Source organism: Polypterus senegalus, chromosome 13, assembly GCF_016835505.1.
Source record: "Polypterus senegalus isolate Bchr_013 chromosome 13, ASM1683550v1, whole genome shotgun sequence".
Taxonomy (NCBI): domain Eukaryota; kingdom Metazoa; phylum Chordata; class Cladistia; order Polypteriformes; family Polypteridae; genus Polypterus; species Polypterus senegalus.
The window spans coordinates 20293301-20307908 of record NC_053166.1 but is presented as its reverse complement, the minus strand read 5'-3'; the positions used below and the strand labels follow the sequence as shown (position 1 = coordinate 20307908).

Below are 14608 nucleotides of genomic sequence, written 5' to 3'. Positions count from 1 at the left end.
ATGGATTTACTATCTGCTCTTGGTCTGGACCACAGGCTACGGCTTGGGCCTCCCGTGACACATGTTAACAGCACTGGCTCTGATGCGCTCCACGCTTTTCCATTGGAAGTCAGAGTGGCTGTAGTTGAATTTCATCTGTTGCTATTATGAATTGTGGTCTACTTTATAAAAGTCCGAGTTTTTTACTGTGTGAAGTGCTATATATAATACGCATTGATTGATTACCTGATCCCAGTATATTAAAAAAAATAATACGTGGTGCCAGGGAAGATCTCTGAGGTTGACCTCTATTCATTCTAATCCTCTAATGAATTCTGATGAGCATCTGGTGTAGTATAATCCACAGCCAGCTGAGTGCTTACAAGGTCAAAGCTCCTGCATCCGCAAGGATTAAAGCCGGCCTGAATAAAGGCACTGCTGGCTGATTCTGCTGAATGTGACTACCTGCCACTCATTACGTCTCTAGCCACCATCTCCAGATAGAAATGTTTCTTGCTTTAGACTTGTGGCTAAACTTTAATTAAACAGAACCTTCCACTGCAAACATCACCATGAAGGGCTTTACAAAGCATTGTGTAACATTTAATAAAAAAAATTATCCACATTGTGCATAAGACTGAATGCAAAAAGCAACAGAAAAAAAAATCTGCAAGGCAACATGTAGCAAGTACCAGTTTTAAAGGTCAGAGGGCAATGTCGTAGAAAAGACATGCGATTCTGAAATGAAGCGTCCTATCCGTTATCTGTGACTCCTGACTTTCTCTTCAAGTCTTCTGTTTTCTACTGTCAGATCCACGTGGTAATGCCATATTGATTAGGTTTAAATCATGCTGTGATTACAGAAAATATGAAAGGTGTTATATATAATGCAGAAACTTTGTGTTATTGTTCATTTTGAAAATAATAATATAAACCAGGCAGCATGGTGGTGCAGTGGGTAGCGCTGCTGCCTCGCAGTTAGGAGACCTGGGTTCGCTTCCCGGGTCCCCCCTGCATGGAGTTTGCATGTTCTCCCCGTGTCTGTATGGGTTTCCTCTCAAAGACGTGCATAAGCGATTCTAAATTGTCTCTATTGTGTGTGTGTGTGTTTGTACCCTGTGGTGGGCCATGCCCGGGGTTTGTTTCCTGCCTTGCACCCTGTGTTGGCTGGGATTGGCTCCAGCAGACCCGCGTGACCCTGTAGTTAGGATGTAGCGGGTTGAATAATGAATAGATGGATAATATAAACCACTGTGGAGTGACCATAAAAAAAAAAAAAATTTCAACACCGAGCAATGTATTATGATAAAGTATAAAGGTTCTTTTGGTTGGTACTACTGATCATTTCAAAAGGCATAATGTACTGTATGTTGTTTAATAGGATTTAAAGTTCTTAATATAATCTAATATAATATAATATAATATAATATAATATAATATAATATAATATAATATAATATAATATAATATAATATAATAAACTGCTCAAAAAACTAAAAGGAACACTTTGAAAACACATCAGATCTGAATGGGAAGAAAATCCTGCTGGATATCTCTACTGCTGTGGACTGATATAATAATGTGTTAGGAATGAAAGGATGGCACATCCTTTGATGGAAATGAAAATGATCAACCTACAGAGGGCTGAATTCAAAGACACCCCGAAAATCAAAGTGAAAAAATGATGTGGCAGGCAGGCTAGTCCATTTGGCCCGAAACTTCATCACCGCAACTCCAAATCATATTCGGTAGTTTGCATCGCACCCCATGTTCTTGTATGCATGCCTGACAACATTTGGGGGGTGGCATGATCCTAATGAGATGACGGATGGTGTCCAGGGGGATCTTCTCCCAGGTCTGGATCAGGGCATCACTGAACTCCTGGACAGTCTGAGGTGCAACTTGGCGGCGTCGGATTGACTGAAACATAATTTCATATCCAGAGGTGTTCTATTGGATTGAGGTCAGGTAAGCGTGGGGGCCAGTCAATGGTATCAATTCCTTCATCCTCTCGCCACATGAGGCCAGGCATTGTCATGCACCAGGAAGAACCCAGGAGCCACTGCACCAGCATAGGCTCTGACAATGGGTCCAAGGATTTCATCCCGATACCCAACGGCAGTCAAGGTGCCATTGTCTAGCCTGTAGAGGTCTCTGCATCTCTCCATGGATATGCCTTCCCAGATATACCATCACTGACCCACCACAAAACCGCTCATGCTGAACGATGTTACAAGCAGCATAATGTTCTCCACGGCTTCTCCAGACCCTTTCATGTCTGTCACTTTGCTCAGGCTGAACCTGCTCTCATCTGTGAAAAACACAGGGCGCCAGTGGTGGACCTGCCAATTCTGGTATTCTATGGCAAATGCCAATCGAGCTCCACGGTGCCGGGCAGTAAGCACAGGGTCCACTAGAGGATGTCAGACTCTCAAGCCACCCTCATGAAGTCTGTTTCTGATTGTTTGGTCAGAGACATTCACACCAGTGGCCTGCCTACTGGAGGTCATTTTGTAGGCTTTGGCAGTGCTCATCTTGTTCCTCCTTGGCCAAAGGAGCAGATACTGGTCAGTCCTGCTGATGGGTTAAAGACCTTCTACGGCCCTGTCCATCTCTCCTAGAGTACCTGCCTGTCTCCTGGAATCTCCTCCATGCCACTGAGACTGTGCTGGGAGACACAGCAAACCTTCTGGCAATGGCACGTATTGATGTGCCATCCTGGAGAAGTTGGACTACCTGTTCCAGCTCTGTAGGATTCAGGTATCGTCTCATGCTACCAGTAGTGACACTGACCGTAGCCAATTGCAAAATGAGTGGAAAAACAGATGAGGAGGGAAAAATGTCAATGGCCTCCCTCCACCTGTTAAACCATTCTTGTTTTGGGGGTCATCTCATTGTTACCCCTCTAGTGCATCTGTTGTTAATTTCATTAACACCAAAGCAGCTGAAACTGATTAACAACCCCCTCTGCTACTTAACTGACCAGATCAATAGCCCACAAGTTTCATTGACTTGATGCTATACTCTGATTAAAAAGGGTTTCTTTATGATGCTAATAAGTAGTGACTTTGCTTTGTATGAAACAGGTTACAGTTATGTGTAAAGCTAAGTAAAATCTCCTTTCATTTTTTTTGAGCAGTATATATACAGTGTAAATATAAATAAATTTTATTTTTTCTCCAGCCGTCTGGAGTTTTTTTGTTTTTTCTGTCCCCCCTGGCCATTGAACCTTACTCTTATTCGATGTTAATTAATGTTGATTTATTTTGTTTTATAATTGTGTCTTTCATTTTTCTATTCTTTAATATGTAAAGCACTTTGAGCTACTGTTTGTATGAAAATGTGCTATATAAATAAATGTTGTTGTTGTTGTTGTTATATATATATATATATATATATATATATATATATATATATATATATATATATATATATATATATACAATACAATACAGTTTATTTTTGTATAGCCCAAAATCACACAGGAAGTGCCACAATGGGCTTTAACAGGCCCTGCCTTTTGACAGCCCCCCAGCCTTGACTCTCTAAGAAGACAAGGAAAAACTCCCAATAAAAACCTTGTAGGGTTATATATATACAGTACAGGCCAAAAGTTTGGACACACCTCCTCATTCAATGTGTTTTCCTTATTTTCATGACCATTTACATTGGTAGATTCTCACTGAAGGCATCAAAACTATGAATGAACACATGTGGAGTTATGTACTTAACAAAAAAAGGTGAAATAACTGAAAACATGTTTTATATTCTAGTTTCTTCAAAATAGTGAAGGACCGCAGAGTGAAGGCAAAGGGGCCAACAAGTGCTAAGCAACTCTGGGAACTCCTTCAAGACTGTTGGAAAACCATTTCAGGTGACTACCTGTTGAAGGTCATCGAGAGAATGCCAAGAGTGTGCAAAGCAGTAATCAGAGCAAAGGGTGGCTATTTTGAAGAAACTACAATATAAAACATGTTTTCAGTTATTTTACCTTTTTTTGTTAAGTACATAACTCCACATGTGTTCATTCATAGTTTTGATGCCTTCAGTGAGAATCTACCAATGTAACTGGTCATGAAAATAAAGAAAACACATTGAATGAGGAGGTGTGTCCAAACTTTTGGCCTGTACTGTATATATATATATATACTGCTACAATATATTTCTGACTTTGACTACATATATTCAGAAAAGACTTTATATATATTCCGATATACAACATACTGCATACTCTTTGGTACCCTATTATTTCTATATATTTACCAAACCCACACCTGGGCAACATTTAAAAAATACAACACCAAATACTTCAGTAAATTGAATAAAATAGAATAGAGGCTGCCAGAGTAATGGAGAGGTAAGGATTTGCTTCAAGTATCCCGTAACCTGAGTTGAAATCCTGTGCCTGGGTGCTGCTTACACAGACCTTATATTTTCTTCCCAAGGCCACACAGATTTCCTACTGGGTCCTCCAGTTTTTGCTTCCACATCCCCAAAGAAGTGAAGGTGAAGTTAACTGGAAACTCAAAACTGTCTGAGGGTGGATGAATTCGTGAGTGGTTTCAGTGAGGGACTTGTGCCCTCACCAGGGCTGTTTTCCTGTTTTGTGTCCATTGCTGTCAGGATAGGCTTTGGCCCCTTGTTATCCTGAATTGTATTAAGTGGCACATAAAAGAGTTAATTTTAGGTTCTCAAGATAACAAAAGGATGTAAAGACTCTTAAAGACCCACAATGCCAGGCCAGAGTCTTGACTTGCCTGTTTAAGTTAGGCCTCACCCGAGTAAGCTTGACCCCAAACTATAATGTCAGACTTTGGCCAATCCAGACCTAAAAAACTGAGAGCAGACTTTTAAAGTTCAAACTAATTTAAGTGCTCTAAAATATACTAGAAATGCCCCCAAGAGAAAAAAGAACCATAAAACATTTGACTTGAGAATCCAGATATCAAAGAATCATTATAAAAAGAATTATTTGAACTCAACCAAAAAATGGCAAAAAACGTAATAAACATGCAACAGGTGAAAAGGCAAACCACAACAAACAAATCCTTATCCGAACTCCAATAATCATAAACTCAAAGTAAAAGCAAAAATTCAAAAGCCAAACAAATAAATAAAATTCAAGAAATAATGAAACTCTTTGAAAAGGCAACAATAACACTGGTCTACAAAACAATATTTTTTGTTTGCTACTGGGAACTTCAGAGCAGCTCTCTATTAAATTTTTTACACTGATTTCATATTAAATGAAATCGTAAATAAGCGAGCACATCAGGTTTTTGAGATACACATCATTGCAGTTTTGACACTTGAATGCCAATATAATATATCAACACAATATCTAGAGTTTGGTCTCTGTCCCACCAAAATTGTTTTGATGTGTTTATTCTGAAAACAAACCAGAAGACGATACCAGAGACACTTTAGAACATATTTATGTCAATTTACCTCAGTATAAAAGCGAGGTCAGTGTGCTCAATTGCTTTTGCTCTTGTACTGCACATCCATCTCTCTTTGCATGAACAAACAGCAGTCACCCATCATGCTCGGAGTGAATTTTCCCCGATATCGGTTTTCCATCACCTTGATATCTTGATGAAATCTTTCCCTGTGCTCATCTCTGACATCGCTTAGATTTGGTGGAAAAAAGTTGAGATTAGAATGTAAAAAATGCGTCTTTAGCGACATTCTGGTTCCCGTAAGCTGATACGCTCTCAGCAGGTTCTCCACAAGCTCAGTGTAATTCTCTGCTCTGTGACTGCCAAGAATATTCTGGACAACCCGCACAAATGAGGGTGCTGATTCAGTGGGCTTCAGTTTCCTTTTGAACTCCTCGTCAAGCATCAGTTCACAGACTTCACGACCAACAAAAACACCTTCCTTAATTTTGGCTTCACTTTTCTCGAGACTAAACTTATTTCTTAAATGCTGAAACACATCGTCTTTACTGTCCAGTCACCCTAGATGTCCAAGACCTGGAACGTCATAACTAAAAAACGGGACGTGCTGATGGACGAAAAAAAGGTTTTCAGGTTTGGAGTCAGCAAGTGAAATTTGTTAAAGTACAGGTGAAAGAATCCCAGTAGCACAATGCTTGTTGACCAGTGCAATGAAACATGAAACTGCTTCCTGGCCTCAAATACACTACTGGTAGAAGCTTTAAGAACATCCTTGTCTTTTCTGTTTTTATTGACATTTATTCAAATCCATTGAATAACCTCAAATGGTGCAAACATAAGCGGTAAAATTCCAGACATTGAAAAAAAGTTTAGGTTACCAAAAACTGAAAAAAATTTAATTGTAGCGATGCCTCCGAGGGCATAGTAACACACTTTGTTCCAGCACGGCTTTACACAGACAGAGGGTTTGTAGGCTAATTGGTAAAGAATCAGTCAGCTTGGTGTCAGCAATAGAAACTAGACTGTAACAAAATGAAACTTTGTTAAAATAAACTCAAATTAAAAACTCTAAACCATAATAGAATCCTTGGATCATAAAATATGAAATAAACAAAGACCCATATATATAAATGCTTTATTGTACTTCGCACAAGTTCTTAAAGCAGCTATGCACTATAAAGATTTCCTTTAAAGTCATTTGTGCTACAGCACTTAATAAAAGTCAAGTCAAGTTGGGGAGCATGCACTGGTACAGCTCGTTGCCGCAACCACCACACGACGAAACAGCTCGGGATCATAGTTGGCAACCCCTCAGGCAGACACGCGGCCCAGTCCCACCCTCCAGAAGTGACCCTCTATCTGCCGCAAAGTGTTACATGAGCGACCCCTTAGCCTCGTCCAGCCACTCGGGTCCCCAACAATGAGGATCCTACGAGCCAGATCACACTTGGGGAAATGTGCCACATGGCCGTAGTGCCGTAACTGACGCTCCCTCAATGCAGGTAATGTGCCTCATTTGGGACTCCATGAGCAACACAAAGTCAAACCAGTGGTACCCAAGGATTCTCCAAACAGACACAGTGCCAAAGGAATCCAGTCTTCATATCAGGTCACTGGATAGCGTCCATGTCTCGCTATTTCCATGTCTACTTAATGAAAAGCACCTTATAAATACATTAACTGTTTGTAAAGCACTTTATATTTAATTTATGTATGTTTTTTGTTTGCCTCTCTTCCATTGCCATCTGACCATTATCTTAATAAATAATAAAGTAATGACCTCATCACATATTCATTAATCCATATACTTTTCTAAATGTTTCTTTTTCTAGCTATTATTATTATTGTTATTATTATTATTATTATTATTATTATTATTAGTCAGTCAGTCATTATCCAACCTGCTATATCCTAACACAAAGTCACAGGGGTCTGCTGGAGCCAATCCCAGTCAGCACAGGGCGCAAGGCAGGAAAAAACCCCTGGGCAGGGAGCCAGCCCACCACAGGGCACACACAAAGCACACACTAGGGCCAATTTAGAATCGTCAATGCACCTAACCTGCATGTCTTTGGACTGTGGGAGGAAACCCACGCAGACACGGGAAGAACATGCCAACTCCATGCAGGGAGGACCCGGGAGGCGAATACTATAATGTATTATTTTATTATTATTATTATTATTATTATTATTACTAGTATCTGCTTTTATCTTTATGTATGTTCCCAGCACTGCCCAAATTCAATTCAAAAAATTGCTATAAATGTTATTTTACACTTGTCTGAGCAAAAGACATACAGTGATCCATGAGTAGATAGGAGATGTCTAGCTGCAGTCACTTGAAACAGAAGGGGTGATCTGACAGAAGGACAGGAATCCTCAGTATAAACACAGACTCTGCTTTGTCATCTCCCATTAAGATCCCGGACCATTTTTCTGCCCCCGAGCCACCATAGCTGGACTGTCATTCATTTTCCACCAGTCAGGGGTACAGTTAGCCTATTAAATTGACACTCAACAACAGAAACCTGACATTATTACATTCAATAATCTCTCCTCTCCACTGAGTCAAGACAGTATAAACTGGACTATCCTTAAATTAACCTTCAGTTTTTTATCAAAATATATACAGCTGTTTTTGAGTGATGTCAGCACAAATGTACAGAAAAACACTGTCGTTCAGTAGTTTGGGATCATCCAGAAACGTTCATGCTTTTGATAGAAATCTATACCTTTTATTATTAAGATACCTATAAATGGATTTTAAAATATAGCCAAGGCATTACTAGTGTTTATAATAGCTATTACTGCTTGAAATTGCTGATTTTATATTTATCATTCATATAGGGCTACAAAGCACCAGTTTAAGCAGCAATTCCTTCAGTGTCCTAATGGTCAACTCCTTTAGCTTATCCTTAGTCAAGTTTAAATGAAAAAAACTTTGTGCTTGCATTAGCACCACTAAAACATTCTGTTCACTTGGGTTACAAGGTACTGGCTCTCCTAAAGTTCAAATCTGAGTTCAAAAATGGACAAAATGAAACAGCTTTAAGGAGATTTTTTTTAGGATGAAGGTTACTCCATTTGACAGATTATCAAAAAAACTAAACTTTTCATACAAAGGTGTCTAATGCTGTCTTGAGTCTGTACTAACCAGGATAGAAAAGAAGGGGCCCAGGTGGGCAACTGCACACCAGGGGATGGACATCAGAATGTGAAGTTTGAGAAATAAACACCTTACAGATCCTCATTTGGCTGCTTCTTTAAATACATGCCTTATACCAGTGTCGTCTTCTTTACATGAAGAAAGACTTTCTAACATATTGTTGTAGCCAGCATATCACCCAGGAGCCTCCGCCTGCCTGCTTTAGCCTTCCCAGGCCTGTAAGGAGTAATGAGAATGTTGCAGGGATACCTGCAGTCTAAAGCTCAGCATCACTGTGAACATGTTGCTGTCAGTCACCTGCGCAGCCCCACCTATCTTTAGGGTTACATGCTGTCTACTGCAATATTTAGCCTTAATAATTTTCCAACTATGCCCCCATGTTCTTGCTGAAGGATTTATTTTAAAGTAATAGTCTGGATCTACTCTCTAATTCCTTTCATAGTTTTAAACACTTCACTCATGTCCTCTCCTTGTTTAAACTGAGAAAGTTCAACTCCTTTAATCACTCCTCACAGCTCTTACCTCTTAGTCCCAGAATCTGTCTTGTTGTTCCTCTCTGGACTTTCTCTAGTGCTGCCATATATTTGTATATTAAAAATATTACAAGTGTATGAGATGTTATGCTCATGCTCACTCACATCATGTTCCTTGGCAATATGCTGCATCCTGTACTATAAACACCCATTAGATAGACAGATAGATAGATAGATAGATAGATAGATAGATAGATAGATAGATAGATAGATAGATAGATAGATAGATAGATAGATAGATAGATAGATAGTGTCACACACATGCGCTTGAGAGATAAGTTCAGGGCTCATCTAATGGCTGGCACTTTTGCATAATGCTTCTCCTCCTCTCTCCCTAACAGATCTGATGACTGGCAGCAGCAGTGACATCACTTCCAGGTCATGGTTCCCCAGTTCCACCTCTTTAACCTCTGGGTGCCCCAACACTTCATATTTCCAATGTGTTTTCTCTTATGTTAGATAAATAGAGTTTTGAATTATTATTTTTCATGCGTTTATTTCTGTTATAATTTAGTAATTGTGTATGAAATGCCAGTTTCTATACTTTGTGGGTGAAGCACCAGGAGGTGGGCCACCCTGGCAATACTACTGTCATTTGGGTGGTTATGCCTTAGCTACTAATGAGAGACCAGTCCCAGTGAGGTACTATAAAGGTGCATTATTGTAGGTATACAATAAAGATTAGTTGACTAAAAGCACTCAATGAACAAAAAAATATATATTACTTAAGACATGTCATGTGATTTTATAACTCACTTAATCCAGACCAGAATCTGTGAAATGGGGGCTGCAGCCTAACCCACCCAGCACAGAGCACAAGTCAGGAACAAACCCCAGACAGGGCACCAGTTCTTTACAGACAAACACACACATGCACACACACACACACAAAGGCCAATATAGTCTCATCAATTCACCTAACCTGCACGTCTATGAATAGTGGCAGGAAACCAGAACACACGAAGGAAACACGCAGACACAGGGAGAACATGCAAACTCCACACAGTGAGGACCTTGGACACAAACCCTGGTCTCTTTAATGCAAGGCTGCAGACTTACCAATCCCCTGCCACGCATACCATTCATTAACACATCCATTGCTGTCGGGAGAAGCCTTGGTGAGGCCAGCAGGGGGGCCCTTACTCCGTGGTATGTGAGTAGATCCCAAAGCCCTAGTACAGTGACAGCGACATTATGCTGTAAAAATTGGCACCATCCTTCAGATGAGAAGTAATATGGATGTCCTGACTCTCTGTGGTCATAAAAAATCCCTGGGCATCCTTCAAAAATAGTAGGGTATAAACCAACCACGACTGCATGGTCATTCTGACCCCTAATCCTCCGCTGTTTCTAACAGACTACTTATCTCTCTCACCCATTCACCACATCATATCTAATGTATGTTGAGCATCTTGGCTCAAGAACAGCTACCGTCACATCATCTAGATGGGTGCTGCGCATTGATGGTGGCTGAAGAGTCTCACCACTGTCTATGTTATCATGTTGAGTGATGGTAGAAAAGAGCTATATAAACATATTTAATTTATTTACTATTTTTTCTAGCATTGTTTTGCTACATGGAAGGATCTTTGCTGGGTAAGGAGGTATGACCATCTAGTGGCTGAGGTGCTGAACTGAAAAGTAAGATGTTCCTGGTTTAATCACAGATCTCTAATTCATTATGTGACTTTAGCAAGTCAGATCATGCATCAGTGCTCCAAACATAAAAAAATATGGAACTGTCACACTATGGTGGTAAACCAATCTGAAAGGTATCAAATGAAATTAAATAAAGCATTGTCAGTAAAAAATGTGCACATTCCACCCCGTCCATATGGATTTTTTCCCCATTTTTCTCCAACATTTAAAGGTTAATTGGAGATGCTATATTAGTACAGTAGGTTTGTGCATAACTGGGTCCAGTATTGGACAGAAGTTCCATCTAGGGTTGGTCCATGCCATGCAGCAGATGCTGCCAGTATGGCAGCCTCACCACCCTGAACTGAATTAAGCAGGTTTCGGAATGTCATGTTATGCTACAATGATAGTTCTGAACTTGTAAAGTGTCTTGAGATTGCATTCACTGTAAAAAAAAACAAAAACATTTCATCTACAAAAATAAGGTGCAGATATCTAGAATAAAAATGAAGGACATTACATGTGAGGCAACTGTCACGTATAAATCAGTCTTGCGCATCCTGTGGGTGTAGAAGACTGGTATAGAAATTCTGGCTTGCCCACTCCAAATATACTTTTGACATCTCAAGCTGTATTGCAATGACCTCCTGGGGTCCATATCTCTGGGTCACAGCTGCTGTTTTATAAGATAGAGCTGGTTCTGCTCACCTACTTGTCTACGGGACCACCATGATGTTCACTCAGGCCAGGTAAGAAAATCAAAAGAAACCCAGCAAACACAGCCTGCATTACTTAAAATAGCTTGCTAAGAGAATGCTGGTGGCATCTGTGCACCGAGATGCTGTGTTGACGTGGTCCACTTACACGTAAACAGAGCAGGACACACAAAAAGTTAAAGCGTCTTGGTAATTCAGCTCCACATTGGCCAGCAGTACTTACCATCATAGTTGACTATGATGATGGCCAGCATGTAGTCTTTACCCAGCATGTTGGACCACAGGGAAGATGTGTTGTCTTGCCTTACACTGGTTAGCCGCAGTACATTTCAATCCGTCTCCGAACTCAGCCCCTGCCAGCCTTGCTCTGCTAGATCCTTATGCTCGCAGAGGAGCCGTTTTCTGATGCCAAAGGGAGAGAAATTTCCGTTTTCCAGGCTGCAATGTGGCAGCAATTAATGGAAGACCATCTTGCTCTTTCAGGCTTTTAATTGCCTTCCTCGCTGCTCTCACCGCCGCACGCCAGGCAGCTCGTTACTTGGATGTGTTTGCAGCCCTCTCTGCAGCTCCTGCTTTGTCACATCCCACCTCCAGGATAAGCAGGCAGCGCCCCCTCCCCACGTCGCCTTCCCATGGCTGCTGCCTTAAGGATGCCTGCAACTGCGGCTCAGCAATAAACTGAGCATCAGCTGCTGAAGCCAGGGCCTGCACAGCACAGCCTCACGTTTATTTATTCCCGGGGGTCTAAACTCTGTGTGCACAAGAATGGTACAAGTGAAACACAGGAGACGAGGTATCTCAGTAGAACTGCCTCTAATTTGAAGATGGGGGGCATGGCAAGAGAATTTAGGAGCCTAATAAAACGAATACTGTGCAACCCCAGGGTTGGAATGGGGTTTTGGATGGTCTGGTAGTGGCAGACACTTAATATTTTTGAAATTTTGAATAGTCCAGTGGTCCTCAAGTTCAGTCCTTCCTGTGATTGCAGGTTTTTGTCCCAACCCAGTTTTTCTCTTAATTGGACTTCTACCGTAATTAGACAAGCCGTTATTACCCAGGCAGGAATTTATATGTGCTAGATGGGCAAGAATTAATTATTTTTCCTTGTATTTCATTTTATGTTTTCATATCTTTAATGTTCTGATTACTCAATAAACACACAAGTGTGTGACCCTGAACTAGTTGCTGCTTTCAATGACATTTGCTCTGGCGTCTGCTTTGCTCATTATTAATTGTTGGTATTCAGATACAATTAAGTAAGGAAGCTCTACAAAAATGTGAATTTAAAAATATCAACACAAATTAAGCATTGAAGATGCAAAAAAACATACAAATATGTCTTAATGTCCTCTAAGTGTAAACCTGTCTCGACTGCACTTTTCTAAATGCAACATAAAAGGAAAAAAGGGTCAGCTAATTAAACAATGAGATCAATTAAACGCACAAAAATGACTGACTGATTGAAAAAAAACCCTAATTATTATAGCTCCTTTAACTGCGAACAAACCTCCATAATGCTGAAATCAATTTACATATAAAGTCTGATAATAGTCATCTATACGGCCTGTGGACGAGTGTGAGAGTGACAGGCCTCCAGACTGCAAAGAAGAAAATATGGGATGCCAACAAAATTAACAGAAGAATCATTCTCTTAATGTACATGGGAACTCAAATAAGAAAAGGCTTTTATTAGTAAGCAGTCATTTTTAGCAGAGCTCAGTATGGCAGCTGGACTGTAAGGGGCGCAATCAAATGCCTTCACATTTGGAGAAATAAGGAAATGACACAGTTAGTGGCAGTGGCCACTCTTTTTTGGCAGGACATTAAATACCTCGATATTCTGCAACCGCATGCCAGTGTGCAGGATACAAAATGAAGGTTGTATTTTGTAAGCCCTAGGGGGGTTTTGCCCCCTGCTTGCTTTGCTTATCCATCTCCTTACAACACCTCTGCATCTCTGCTGCTCACGTTGTTAAGAGAGGGGCTGAACGCACGCTAAGGAGATGCAGTCGCTCCTCCGAAACCCCTTCTTAAACGGTGATACAATGGGAAGCAATAGTTTTTTTTTACCTCCTCTTTGCTCGATCATTTGCTGGCTTGCTGCTGCTGCTTGATCTGCATGTCACGCAGCGCTTCTAACATTTAAAAGCCTGTACAGCAGCTGTTCTTTTGTCTCACTGCCTTGTCTCACAGGACATTAAAGTATCTCCGAGAAAATCACGTCTTGTCTCCTTCCAAGCCTTCCAAGACTTTTTTTTTTATAATAGAGAGATGTTACTGGGTCTTGTGATGGACTGGTGACCTTTCCAGGGCTGGTTCATGCCCTATGGTTGGTAGTACAAGAAAGAACTGGGCCTTGTAAATTGTATTCAGTGAGTTGGAGAATTTATAAGTGTTACTGGAAATACTATTTAGAATATACGTTGATAATGTATTTATTATTAACATCTAACAAAGTATATGTTTGAACAATTGTCTAACTGCTTCATTTTAAAGTGTAAAGACGCTAGAAGTAAGACATTCTAATTCACTCCTGACAGAGTTTTGGGAAATTGATTACTGATAAGAATTTCTTGCTCTGGCCATCTGTGATGGGGAAAGGGAGAGTTGACCCATTGTGCTGGGACACTTTACATTCTACAAGCCATTTCTTCAGGAAGGGACAAATAAACTTATTCTTTTGAAACAGGCCAGCCATCTTGGGGGAACACAAGTGGTGATGCTGAAACACTAACTGGAATGAAGTCAGGAGTCGGCTTATTCTGGGATGAAGGCTGATTAAGATTGGTCGCTGAGTCAGCAGGGTCACTCTGTAGCATGACACCCTATCTGTCCGTGACTGTGACAGGACACCAAAGGTCTCAAAGTTCGGTCTCTCTGTGCCATTTTCCATCTATGGAGGAGGCCAAGTCATAGCTCAATCTATTTAAAGGCCATGATGGATCAGGCAGGACCAAAGACAATTTAAAAGGTGAGCCACCTGGTATCTTATTATTAGGTTGTATTATTTTAAATAGCACTCTGCTTCCATATTTTCGGCCTATTATCCACAATCCCACCTTAATGAAAGGATAAGGGTCTTTGTGTCTATTTGTGTGTCCATCCAGTTGTCATGTCTCTGTCATTCCAAGAAATGGCACATCACAAACATTTCTAGTAATAAAATGCATTGCATTT

General features: G+C 40.5%; 1 protein-coding gene across 1 annotated transcript in view; it reads right to left on the bottom strand.

Annotated features, from left to right (window-relative positions):
• apbb3 (amyloid beta (A4) precursor protein-binding, family B, member 3) overlaps positions 1-12127 on the bottom strand; it is a 93560-nt gene extending 81433 nt beyond the window's left edge. Inside the window, exon 1 of the mRNA XM_039775286.1 lies at positions 11655-12127. Coding sequence (XP_039631220.1) covers positions 11655-11703 — 49 coding nt within the window. The 5' untranslated portion in view covers positions 11704-12127. The remainder of the gene's footprint in view (positions 1-11654) is intronic.
• Between the last annotated feature and the right edge of the window lie 2481 nt (positions 12128-14608).